This window comes from Actinia tenebrosa, unplaced genomic scaffold (assembly GCF_029948245.1).
Source record: "Actinia tenebrosa isolate PJP-AT-01 unplaced genomic scaffold, QUT_ActTen_1.0 PGA_scaffold4__44_contigs__length_22323623, whole genome shotgun sequence".
Lineage (NCBI taxonomy): Eukaryota > Metazoa > Cnidaria > Anthozoa > Actiniaria > Actiniidae > Actinia > Actinia tenebrosa.
The window spans coordinates 15,928,438-15,942,016 of record NW_028292581.1 but is presented as its reverse complement, the minus strand read 5'-3'; the positions used below and the strand labels follow the sequence as shown (position 1 = coordinate 15,942,016).

At 36.6% G+C, this 13,579-nt stretch overlaps 1 protein-coding gene across 1 annotated transcript; it reads right to left on the bottom strand.

Annotated features, from left to right (window-relative positions):
* Positions 1 to 98: 98 nt before the first annotated feature.
* On the bottom strand, positions 99 to 13,561 carry LOC116298175 (ATP-dependent RNA helicase DDX4). The gene is made up of 10 exons (XM_089036682.1): positions 13,303 to 13,561; positions 13,044 to 13,135; positions 12,137 to 12,971; positions 8,574 to 8,878; positions 7,545 to 7,829; positions 6,426 to 6,735; positions 4,967 to 5,066; positions 4,165 to 4,435; positions 3,397 to 3,504; positions 99 to 2,805 (listed from the first exon to the last, which is right to left on the bottom strand). Exons 2-10 carry the CDS (start codon positions 13,074 to 13,076, stop codon positions 2,707 to 2,709), a joined length of 2,346 nt encoding a protein of 781 aa, XP_088892808.1. The 5' UTR covers positions 13,077 to 13,135; positions 13,303 to 13,561; the 3' UTR covers positions 99 to 2,706.
* Between the last annotated feature and the right edge of the window lie 18 nt (positions 13,562 to 13,579).

Below are 13,579 nucleotides of genomic sequence, written 5' to 3'. Positions count from 1 at the left end.
GACAGCGAAAAAACAAATTTCAGTGTGAAGCTTTCAAATTCACGTTTATGAAAATATAAGCAAATGCACTCAAAACTAAGTAACGAGTATATGCAAGATAAGTTATATAAGGGTTTTATTGTAAAAATCTACAAACTAACTCAACTGGAGCACTAAACATCAGCGAGTTATTCAAGCCTTACAGATCAGGCAAGCTCTCAATGCTGTACTAAACAAAATGCATGGTGTTATAATACAAATTTAGAATGAAAAAAGACTTAGACTTGTAAGTTAAGTAAAAACTATATATATCCATGAAATAGTACTAGCTCATAGTACAAAATAGCACCAATGAAACAATTGAAAGCAAAATAAATAGTATTTAGTGCTATTTATTTTAGAAATATGTGTTTAGTGTTTAGTGTGCTATTTCACAGATATATGGTTTGCAAGAGGGGATGGAAAATTAGAGTGAAGTTTTGTTTAGAACAGCTTGTGAAGTAAGTCTTTCAAAATCCAATCGAATGAATCTTCTGTCGAAGAGCAAGCTCTGAACAAGTCAGTTCAACTGTACATCATCAACCAAAGTTATGTTGCAAGATCAGAAATTGTTCGCCAACATTCCAATAGATGTCCACCTCGTATTTTACACATTTTAACTTGTAGTGCATTGTTCATGATCAATTCCTTAGTTGAGCTTCCATAAAGTCGTAATGTCTTCTCGCACTTTAGTTTTAAGTCTAATGTTTCACTCAAATAGTTCACAAACGATTTAGTCTTTCAAAATTCTCTAAAGAACTTGGTCCAATTATTGGTGATAGTTCAACTCCAGTGTCCAATAGGATAATATAGTCTTTAAGGCTCCTCCATGTATTGAATACAAGTGAAGACATGTTTGATTCGTTTATTGTCCATCTTGTCATGTTCCTCGTGAATAGACAGTGCTCTGACCAAAGTATGCTTTGGCCTTTCCCATCTTACAGGAAAAAAATGACAGAAGTCCATGTTGCCATCACAGACGTGTACAGTTTTAAGGAAGTCATTTAAAGGTTTTCCTCATACTTTCCAGTTTAATTTAACCCATCTTGGAGGTAGAATTAATCCAGAACTCAATGTTGATGTGTTGTAGTGGCAGTTGCATTTTAAGCATATGTCACCAGTGATGAAAAGGATGCCAAAATTAATGTCCACATTTCCAGGCATTCACCTGTCCTCAATACCACCGCATTGTAACGTTACCTTTGCAGGATATTATAAGACTAGGCTGGTTGATAATCTGACTCTAAAATCTTCAAACTATTAACAGTATTTTTTATCAGTTTTATATAAAACATTCTTGGTTCCAATAAACTTAGAGCTGGTTATTTGTTAGTTCCATTAATATCAAGTTCCAACTTGAAGCTTTGCTGAAGTAGTCATATGAAGTAGTCCCTTGTAAAAATTATTTAGCGTTGATAAAGTCTTGTGTAGGATATAATCTGTACTTTTGCCAACTGCAAGAGAAGTCCTTTACATTTGCCAAGAGGCAACTATCATCCTCAAAAATTGTCTACATCAAATAGTTCACCCCTGTATTTATAGGGGATATTCAATGAACAGAATTGGAGTGTCTTCTATATCTGATATCTTCCACCACAATTTCAATGCATAAATTGTTCATCACGTGGAATGCCCAACTGAACAGTTCATACGTAAAGTTATGCAATGTAGCCCTTGATCTAGGAATGTTGCTGATATTGTTCTATCAGTGCCTACCTCTGCTGCACTATTACACCTATTTTCGTGGTTATTTTCCTCAGAATGTGAAACAGTTTCTAGTAGTTAGTGTATATATCAAATTGAGCTGATCCTCACAGTATATCAAGCAACTTGTGCAGCTGCAAATTGAAAGACTCAAAGTTGGTGCAGTATAACAGTCAAATAAAAAACAGTCATACATGATGATGATGACGATGAAAACAATACTGCCAAACAAGGTCTAAAAAAATCCAATTAGTATACCAACAATTTCACGGTCTGAGGAAAATCACTCTAACTTTAAACTAGTGATAAGTTTTGATTTTTGGCAAAGTTAGTAGTATTTCAACTGACCAAAGCCAAAAAACCAGAAATCTGGTAACACAAAGTGGTGTAAAGCTATAGAACCTTTGGAGAAACTCCTATTAGAGCTCATATAGCAAGCCTTAAAATTAAGGCGGGTAAGTCGTCGGTCATGATGATGGGCCAAATTGGTTTTAGCCTTGTCATAACTTGTTTCTGGTTTAACATTACTGGTCAAAATGACCGATAAGTCAAAGATTTGACATGGCGAGTACGAATTATGGGCATATATTGTCGGATACATGTCTGGCCGTTAATTTAAGCCTTGTATAGCAGAGTAAAGTTTTACGGAAATTCAAACTTTTGTTTCAATGTGAGCTCCAATGAAGGTTTGTTGGAAAGGTTCTGAAGGGCAAATTTAACCTAAATCTATCTCACAATATCTTGTTTTTAACTAGCCACATTTACTATCAATGGTTCTGATATAAAAAATATATATAACTAAATACAATATCATAATATATATGTAATTATCTGCATAATAAAGCTTGCATATTGAACTAGAAGTCTTTAAATATCCCAAGAAAGTTCTTGGAATCGTAACATCAACTTGTTTAAATTATAAGTATAATAAAATGCAGTCTTGGGTAAGATGCTGACTGCAATGCATTACTGGGAAATATGTTATCAGTCCCAGTCATCATCTCCTCCTGCAGGCACAGGTACCCCAGCAGATATAGGTGATGTGTCAAATCCATTGGACATGTCGTTGTTTCTGTTTCCATACTATAATAAATAATAAATAATAATTAGGATGTAATTTACTGCTAATTTCGTTTATCGAAGTATTATGATCATCCGGGTGGATGTAATCCTGAGGACTGTTTGATGTGACTGACGTTTTGTGGATTACATCTACCCGTATGATCATAATACTTCAATAAACATTTTTTATTCACCTGTGTTTAGAGCGTTACGATACAATACTGCTATTTTCATAATCATGCAAACTCCAAGTAGCTGCACCATTAAAATTTGGTTTTCACTGCAGCGAGTCAAAAATATGAAAGGTACCAACTGATTAGCTTTGATTGACAGCAGCAAAAAAAAACAAATTTCAGCTTGCAGATCTCAGCTAAGAAATTCGAGTTAATCGAAAAAAGCAATAGGTATGTGTGTGTGTGGGGGGGTAATATATCATTTTCCTGTGTGGTGATCAGAGTCTAGCTGTCACGTCTCTCCCTTGATTCAATTGCTTTTATCCAGGTTCTCTGGTTTTCCTCCTTACACAAAAAGTTCAATCTCATCTGTGAGCTAGCAATGCACAACCTTAGGTCAACCCAGAGGTTTTCCCCACACTAATGACGATAGACATACCTGTTTTCTTGTATCTCTGGAACCAAATCTCCCACCAGCTGGTCCATAATCTGTACCTATGGCACCCTCGGCAATGCTCTCTAACCATTCAGGAACTTCTTGGCTAGCCTAATAAAAAAATATAGGGTTCTCTTAAGAAAAGGTTTTTCCTCTGAGTTCTACTACCTACGCAAAACAAGCTTAATTCCAATTTAATTTGAGTTAGCTGTGTTCTGACTTAGATCAGCCACGAAGGTAGTTTCAGGGTGTAATCTGCGGGTTAGCCATGCCCTGACTTAGATCAGCCCAGAGGTTGTTTCAGGGTGTAATCTGCGGGTTAGCCGTGCCCTGACTTAGTTCAGCCCAGAGGTTGTTTCAGGGTGTAATCTGCGGGTTAGCCATGCCCTGACTTAGTTCAGCCCAGAGGTTGTTTCAGGGTTCAATCTGTGAGTTAGCCATGACCTGACTTAGATCAGCCCAGAGGTTGTTTCAGGGTTCCATCTGTGAGTTAGTCATGCCCTGACTTAGATCAGCCCATAGGTTGTTTCAGAATTCAATCTGTGAGTTAGCCATGCCCTGACTTAGATCAGCTCAGAGGTTGTTTCAGGGTTCTATCTGTGAGTTAGACTTGCCCTGGCTTAAATCAGCCCAGAGGTTGTTTGAGAATTCAATCTGTGAATAAGTCATGCCCTGACTTTAGATCAGCCCAGAGGTTGTTTCAGGGTATCAATTTAATTTTCAATTTAAACTTTCACAAAACAACTTTGGCAAAACACTTGCAGTACTCACATCAGAGAGAACTTTAACCAGTCCACGGGCAATCTTATCATCCCTTCCTCTCAGAAAGAAACTGGTTGATTTTCCCTTGTTTCCTATTCTTCCTGTCCTTCCGATACGATGGACGTATTCATCGATTTCACTTGGGAGGTCAAAGTTTATCACGTGTTTGACATCATCAATATCCAATCCACGGGCTGCCACATTGGTTGCTATGAGAACAGGACAGCGACCTTCTCTGAAATCCTCCAAAGCTTCTTCACGCTCTCTTTGCAGACGATCACTGGGAAAAAAAAGGCTTAATATTAGTATAAATTATTGAGGGTTATTCTCTAGGTTACGTCAGTTTTCCTTCCTCCATAAAATCAACTAATAAATTTCAATGTTAGAGATTGAGATATTGGGCTCCCTGTTCTCCAAGCCTGTTTTTTATCTTATTTTATCTGATACAATCTTCATCAATCTTTCCTGACTCTTTTGATATGAATAATCCTAAGGTCAAGCTCTGTGCTATAGTGTCAGCATGCTCAGATGAGTCTAAACAACATCCCACATTAAACATTGAGATTATAGTTCCTGATATAAATAGCTTGTCAACCCTTAATTGGATAAAAAATTTGCATTTGTATAAAGTTCGAGAGTAAGTTTTGCGTTCCCTTTGTAAGCAGATGATGTATTATAAGAAGATTGATAAACGTTTGATTATTTGCTAACATCTTAGCGAGTGAGTGTCGCATTTGCATATTCAGACCCCTCACAATAACTCATTTCTATGCTTCGTATATCCACAAGTTAACACCAAATTATTACATACCCATGGATACTTGTGGTAGGAAATCCCTCTTGAGACAAGAAAACAGCAAGAAAATCAGCCCCTCGTTTAGATTCCACAAAAACCAGAGTTCGATGTGTTCCTGTACAAGTATTTAAATGTTAGCAAAAAACTAACTAAAGAAAGCCACTAAGTAGACCTTTTTAGCCATACAAGCTGGTATAAGTTGGATATTATATCATATATTAGTATAATTTTAGAATTAAATATAAAGTTTCTCAAGATGATATTGGTTGACCAACCGGTAATTCTGAGACGATAAGGTTTTCCAAATTTTTCCAGATTGGAAATAATATTAAAACTTTTGTTTTATCCTGAATTTCATCTTTTCTCTGATATTCAAGTCCAAAATTATACTAAAACAATTATTCTCCTCTGGCTCAGTGATTATGGTGAATATTCACCTTGCCTCTCTAAGACTCGCAGCTCGGTAAATATTCCACCGATAATCACTTGGCCTTCGGCGAATAATTGTTAAATAAAGTTCTGGATAGGGGAAAATATGGACCCAGACCATAGGCACAGTTATTTATCCATCTGGACCAACTTTAGGATGGTAAATGTTTTCCCCATTATTCTACTTTTTCATTTGTTTTTTATAATTTGTATCGTTGAATAGCAACCAGTATCCCAAGATACAACACTCCTGTTAGTTCGAACCCTGAATAACTATTGATTACAGACCCAGCTAACTTTGAGAAAATATTGTAGCTTTACTGTCTTTCAATTCTAACCATGAACACTTGAGTTTGTCAACCAATCAGATTATGAATCAAAGACAATAGAATTTGAGTTACATGTATTGAAAGTCTATAAGAGCTATTCAAGGAGATAACATGTCATGGTTTGCACAGTAATTTAAGAAAAAATTCCAGGACTTTTCAAGGACTTAATGGTCATTTTCAAGGACTACAAGGACAGAAAAGAACCAGTGAAGTGAAATAAAAACTGTATTTAAACATGCAGTACTTCTCCTCGTGTTTACTTAGACTTAGCATTGGATAGGGGGTATTTGAATCACCAAATTTCAAGGAGCACTATGCCATCCTGAAAATTACCCACAATACCTCAAAACCCGCAAAACAACCGGAAATTACTGTTTTATGTATTATATTAATTATTTTTGTAATTTTAACTAAGGTTTTCCTCTTTCTAAAGATGAAAAAATATTTTTTAGATAGTACCCAAGAAATTCTAGGATAAAAATGAATTATTCAAGGAGACAAAAGAAAAATTCCAAGACTTTTCAAGGACAAAAATCAACATTTTAGAATTCAAGGAGTTTTCAAGTACCGAATGCATTTGTAAGGACTTTTCAAGGCCTGTGCACACCATGCATGATGAATGAGAAATAAAAAATAAAAGTATAATTATGCAAATAAAATAAACTCAAGTGTTCATGGTTAAAGAGTAGAATGACAGTAATTTTCTTATAACAAACCTGCATTTTCAAGTATTTCTGTTAGTTTGTCTCTCTTCTCAAACTCAGACACTTCAACGATATTCTGTTCAATATCAGTAGTTGCACTTCCTACACGACCGACTGTCAAGAACAAGTAGTCATTCAAAAAGTCTTGTGCCAGTGTTTGGATTTCCTCAGGGAATGTAGCACTGAACATCAATGTCTGGCGACTCATTTTGTCCGGTAATCCCATAGTTTCCACAATCTTTCTGATGTCTTGCTCAAAGCCCATGTCTAGCATTCTGTCTGCCTCATCCAGGATTAGGTACTTCACTTTTGTTAAGGACACCTAGGAAAGGCAAAGGAAGATGTACCTATAGTAAATAAACCACTCAGTGGATGAAGAGCCACTCTGAGGAAATACTATTAAAAGATCTGCACATCTACATTGTTTACAGAATAGACCCTTTTCGAGTTCCAAATTACCGCTGTGTTTCTTGATTACAGACTCATTTACTCAGGATTAGCCTCAATTTGTGAAAAATATTCATGTGTTCCAGTCAAGGTCTGTCAAGTTTCAAAGTGTTCGTATTGTTGAAGTTGTGCATTCTTTACTTTACCATTGTTATTTGTTAATATTTACACTGATGCAAGGCTAATCCTGTGCAAATGAGTCAAGTGTAATCAAGGAACACAGCAGTAATTTGGAACTGGAAAAGGGTCTATTGGCCTTCATTGTTCTCAAAGCTCTTCCAAGCTTTAGTGGATAAAAATTTCTGCAAATTGTGTTACACCAGTCCTCAACACCCCAAAGTTTCTTCCTTTCATTCCACAGCAAATAAGTTAATTTTCTGTTAGAGATTCTCTTTGCGACATCCTGACTTTTTGGTCACAAATTATCTCAAATTTCAAAATCTACCTTAGATTTGTTGCCAAAATATACAGAATCTCAAGCATAACATGACTATGTATCATATCATGATGGCTGTAAAACATCTAGTAGAAATCACAAGTACATAGGTAGTCCAATCGAACTACATTCCCCAACTTCACTCACAAAACCAACAATTTGTCTGCCAGAGAAAATTGCACATCTTGTAGCACTTTATTGCTTTCAGCGTACTTCAATCTAACTGTCATTAAAAAATACAAGCTTACCACTCCTTTTTCAATAAATTGTTTCAACCGTCCAGGCGTCGCAACGAGCAGATTACAGCCATTCTGTATTTGTCTCTGCTGATGGGCCACAGACACACCACCATAGCATACCACAGCTCGTAGCATAGTGTTATGGGAAAACTTGCGACCTTCCATATAGATCTGATTAGCCAGTTCTCTTGTGGGCGCAATGACAACAGCTTGTGGTGTTTGGACATCTGTAAAGGATCCACTTACCAGACCATCGTTCATCATTCCAGTCATAACAGGAAGTAAAAATGCTGCCTAAAATAATAGAAAATAACTAAAAATTAGATCTGTTTGAATTTTACTTATGGTAATAAGTTGATAAAGTTTTGCTAGCAACATGGTTTTACAGAAAGTCTACACCATCGCCTGATGGAGGCTTGCAGAAGCAGTTGAAATATAGTCAACTTAAACTGCCAGTATCGTGAGACAAATAAATAAGTATAATCATTGAAGGAAAATATATTTAGAAATGTTTAGAATAGTGGCAAGAGAGATTGCTCCCTCACTATACACCCTCACACATCCCTATTTACTTTTGATTCATCGAACAATCAGGGAATAGACACAGATTGCAGAAAATTGTAAATGTCTGTCTCAGAATCAATACATTCTAAAGGTCTAAAAAATCAATAACTACTACAAAAATCTTATGAATTCAAGTTTGGTGGTCAGACATTCTGTATTCCATGTATTCTATTATGACTCAAGCATAGCCTGGATTGTTCTATTGCCACCAAGGTTGGCAAAATGGAAAGAAAATAACAGCTTTATTAGCCACTGGCTACAAAAGGCTGCCCCTGAGAGCAGTGAGAGCGCTCGTCCACAATGGAGTGGTAAATGCAATAACATTTTTTTAGAAACTACACTTACTGTATTTTTTAAATTTCTTATATATAACAAACGCTGTCCTTGATTTGATCATCAAGGTGAAGCGGGTTTGAGTCCCACCAGGCTTAAATCACTCACTCCCTAACCCGTGTTTCACAGCGATTTACTCACAGTTTTTCCTGAGCCAGTCTGTGCACATGCCATCACATCTCTTCCAGCCAGAATACTAGGGATTGCATATTTTTGTACTGGTGTTGGCTTGTGGTAATGAGCTTTCTTCACGTTACTTAGGAATGTCTCATATAAATTTGATTCTTCAAAAGTTTTGATTGGCTTGACAGGGTTGTCCCCAGAGACTTCTACTGGGATGGAGTCGTACTTATCAAAGTTGATGCCCTCTTGAATGGTTCTGAAGATGGCTTCTTCACTGTCCGATGGTGTAGGAGGGACATAAGTAACAGGAGCTGGTCTATCACCTAAAAAGAATCAAAAAGAATATTATGATTTAAGGTGACTGCCTATTTTTGCAAGTTCAATTGGAGACCATGACCTGCATGCTCAACAAAACCACTGATTAACCTTCAAGATTTTATTAAGAAACCATACACATAAAGGGACTTTACTTTTTGTAAGATTATTGATACAACTCCTAAAAACAAAAAAATAATTGGGGTCGGTAGGTCAGATTTTGTTTTTCACTGATACGACAGTGAAAAATAAGCTTACTGGGAACCCTGTGGTGCATTTGGGAATGAGAAAAATATTATGGTCGGCAAAATTGGGCAAGAGAATTAGAGTCAGCCGTGCAACAGGAAACATACTTATTTTTTGTCTGGCCCTATATCATTTTTTAAATCTAATTAAAGGGCCACTTGGACGAAAATCGCTCCAAAATTAAAACTCTTTCATTCGAGCTGGAACTTTGCTGAAATAATCTTGAATACATTAAGAATCACCCACTGGAATATCTTTCTGATATTCGAAAGGAAAGGGCCAAAATTTTACGATTTATTTTCGTCCGCCATTAATTTCTTTGAATCACAGAATTCGACTCAAGAAGACTGGCACAAGTACTTATGACGTCATTTACTCAACCCAAACCAAAACATTGGTGGGTAATGTATGTGCCATGTTCGTAAAACTCGGTTTATTTGGTTTATTCAGAAAATATTTAATGTTTCATTCGGTTTCCTAACTACTATATGACCAAACAACGTCTAGGCGCTGAAATTTTTCAGTTTCAATAATACTGACGATCATAATTCGAACATTTCAATACATCTCGGCACGCCAAGAGTCAAAACAAAGTAGGACGCATGGACGAGATTCTAGCGGTTCCATCGCGCGAAGTGACTGAGATATTCGGGATTTATTCAAATCATTTTAAGGATAACAATTTTTCAAGGTATGTTTACATACAAGGGCAAAGAGCAACCCCACAATTTGGGTCCCGAGACATCCGACACAATGAAAGAAAAATCTACGAGCTGAGTGACAGACGCCGCTGTCGCGCGAGTAATAAATAAGAAACCTTTGACATGTTCTATTACAAAGATGATATTAGATAATCGTATGTTTGTACCTATTCAATGCATAATAAACATTTTGAAGCAAATAATAACCGTTCTGTAGTAAATCAGCTAGGAGAATTACGAGCTCACATTCTAAATTATTCGGCACAGATCTAAGTATATTGTCACAAATCTTTATATCACAACGCAGAATTCAAAAGGCAATCGGTTGTTTTCATAACATCAATCACTATTAGATTACATTGAAACTTCAAATTTAAGATCTTTATATCATGGACAGTACGTAGCAAATACAAATAATGAAATGAACGTAAGGAATTTTTATGAAAACCTCTTCCCAAGCATTGCTTCTTCTTCTACGAGTTCAGCTTCATCTTCATACATTATAACTTATGGTTCTAACTCTTCAGGATTGACAAAGCGAGCGTCCAAAGGAGTTTCCATCATATTTGAAGAGGTATCAAAGGTTTAAAAAAAGTCTGTTTAGAGATTCTTTTCACGATAACGCGTTTAAAACATCAAATAAACTTCAGGTAATTTAACAAGAAATGTATAGTCAAAACAACACTAACATGACAGTGTTGAGTAAATGACGTCACAGCGTAAAACTGCTGCACATAATGACTCGTTGGCCGTGACACAAAGAAATTAATGGCGGACGAAAATAAATCGTAAAATTTTGGCCCTTTCCTTTCGAATATCAGAAAGATATTCCAGTGGGTGATTCTTAATGTATTCAAGATTATTTCAGCAAAGTTCCAGCTCGAATGAAAGAGTTTTAATTTTGGAACAATTTTCGTCCAAGTGGCCCTTTAATAACTTTTTTTAAACTTAACTAATACTATAGATAAAAGGTGCCCACTATATCTTATCATAGGGTATCAACACCTGCTTTATTTATAATAATATCAAATTTTTAACAAATACTACAACAATTTAGTTCAAAATAGATCATTGAAAATGTTTGGGTGATGAGAAACATCAGAGTTATTATCAATTAGAGTGTGAATTAGTAAAGTTTAGCAAAAATTCAAGAGCATTTTAAGCAGCATTGAAAACTTAAATGCAATTCAAGGAGATGAATGAGTAGCAATAACCCTCTTCTGTTAAGCACTAGACAAGGTTTTGACTATGCTTTGATGCAAAAACACATGATTGAAATTCATGCCCATCAGACGAATCAATAAGTGTTGGCCACCTTAATAATCTAAAAATATCTTGTAAAATCTCAGGAGTAGGAACCTCCTATTAAGCACTAGACAAGGTTTTGACTATGCTTTGATGCAAAAACATGCGATTGAAATTCATGCCCATCGAACGAATCAACAAGTGTGGGTCACCTTAGGGTTAGGGTTATAATCTAAAAATATCTTGTAAAAGCTCATTATTAATAATAATTATTATTAAGAGAGAATTCTTTTTGTATTCAAGCGGTGAGCGCCAAAAACTATTTTCTTGAAGAAAAGCTGTTGTACAAGGCTAAAATCTTGTTATTCAGAAAGTTTAACTTGTTTGGAAGTGGAGATGACTGATGAAAGTGGAATAAAAGTGTTAACCCAAAGCAAAAATGTTTTTTGAAAATGAGGTTCAGGCCTTCATTTGCTTATTTCCAAAATATATCTTCCATAAAAAAAGCCTGACAAAGCAACATCTAACACAAATGCAACAAAACATCTTTTTTATAGTTAAAAATACCATTTCAAACAAGCATTTTTTTAAAATTTCTCTTAAAGTGAATCTGACGCTTACAGGATGTGCTGATTCAAAGTGCTCATAAATAAGAATGGCAGTTACTATCCTTTGAGGAAATTTTTTCAATAATGAACAATGACAAAAAGCGCCAAGAACTAGACTTTCGTATAAGTTTTGATCCCAATTTTCGTTTTGGGTTAACACTCAAAACCTTTTTTAAACAGTTAGAAACTGATGTACTATGATAAAATGCCTGCACGAAGCAGCATTTTCAATTGTTTACAGATGTTTTGTTGCATTTGTCATCAAAGTAAGACTTTCTTTAATAATTAACACAGAATGGCTGAAATGTATGTTGGTTATATTGCAAGATCACAAAATCGGTTTGGCATATTCAATGGTATTGCTATGGAAACACCCCTGGAGCCAGGTGCTAAAAACTGCAGCTTTATGAAATAATACTTTATAGATTTGCAAGCTACCAATAAAAAGGGGAAAAAAATAACTTACCATCTGCACCTTCCTCAACATTTGGACAATCTTTAGCAAAGTGACCAGTCTCGTTGCACTTAAAACAGCTCTTTCCGCTACCACCATCACCGTTGCTCTCAGCGTTAGGGCAATCTCTTGCAAAATGGCCTGATTGCTGACACTTGTAACAGTTACCACCACCGCCTCCACCAGAGCTTTCAGCATTGGGACAATCTCTTGCAAAGTGGCCTGATTGCTGGCATTTGAAGCAGTTGCCACCGCCGCCACCACCAGAACTTTCAGCATTGGGACAATCTCTGGCAAAGTGGCCTGATTGCTGGCATTTGAAGCAGTTGCCACCGCCGCCACCACCAGAACTTTCAGCATTGGGACAATCTCTGGCAAAGTGGCCTGATTGCTGGCATTTGAAGCAGTTACCACCACCACCACCACCGCTTTCCTTTTTAGGACATTCTCTTGCAAAGTGACCAGATTCTCCACAATTCCTGCATCCATCCCCTCCACTGAATCCACCACCTCTACCAGCACCATCATCATCCCCTCCAGAAAATCCACCTCCCCCTTTTCCAAATCCACCACCGCCGCTCTTACTACCGAATCCTCCACTACTACTACTATCACCACCACCAAACCCACCAACACCACTACCAAACCCACCACTAGTATCACCACCACTCTTACCACCAAATCCACGCCCACCACTTCCAAATCCACCATTACTTCCACCACCAAAGCCACTAGAATCTCCTCCACCTCGGCCAAATGGTTTTCGTCGTCCAGAATCACCATCCCCAAAACTACTGCCTCCATTCATGGAGCCGAAGCCACTGCTCGAGCCAAAACCGTTAGTAGCCTAAAAAAAAGTTAAAACTCGCTCAAAAACTGTTTAATCGTGATGAATTATCATTTTAAAGATGATATTTACCGGTGACGTGTTGTCTTCCCAATCGTCAGCCATGTTGTTTGCTTCAGTTACGTTCAAATGTCAGGTCTTTACGGGGGGTCGAATAGAAAAATCTGCAAAATAAGCGAAATATTACAACCACGATTACTTAGAAAACTACAAAGATCTCTTTCACCATCACTTATTACATCTTAAAGATATTAAAAGTAAAAGGGATTAAAATTACAAAGTAATTTAAGCCTTCCTTTCGCTTCACGACTCTGCATGTTTTCACACTTACCGGGTACCAGTAGAAGATATGCTTTTTCTTGTAATTCTCAGCTACGTTTTCGCAGAATTCTTACGCCAACCTTTCAAGAAGGGATAAATTTAGCTTAAAGAGCTAAAAGAAGTAGAAATTAAGGTAAAAGAAGGGAGAAAATAGTAAAAAACTAACCCTTTAGTCAGTTCTTGATGGTCGACAACGTGCAGATAACCTCAGAACTCGTGGAAGAAGGATTTTAAGTACCTCCATTTCTCGCCTTCTGATTGGTCAATACATCATTGCCCATCATGCC

What these genes read in the sequence shown, in the direction of transcription:
- LOC116298175 (XM_089036682.1), bottom strand. Translation starts at nt 13,076, where the DNA reads ATGGCTGACGATTGGGAAGACAACACGTCACCG. An exon ending in GGGAAGACAACACGTCACCG is followed by an intron (nt 12,972 to 13,043) that starts GTAAATATCATC and finishes ACTTTTTTTTAG; the next exon opens with GCTACTAACGGTTTTGGCTC. An exon ending in AGACTGGCTCAGGAAAAACT is followed by an intron (nt 7,830 to 8,573) that starts GTGAGTAAATCG and finishes CTATTATTTTAG; the next exon opens with GCAGCATTTTTACTTCCTGT.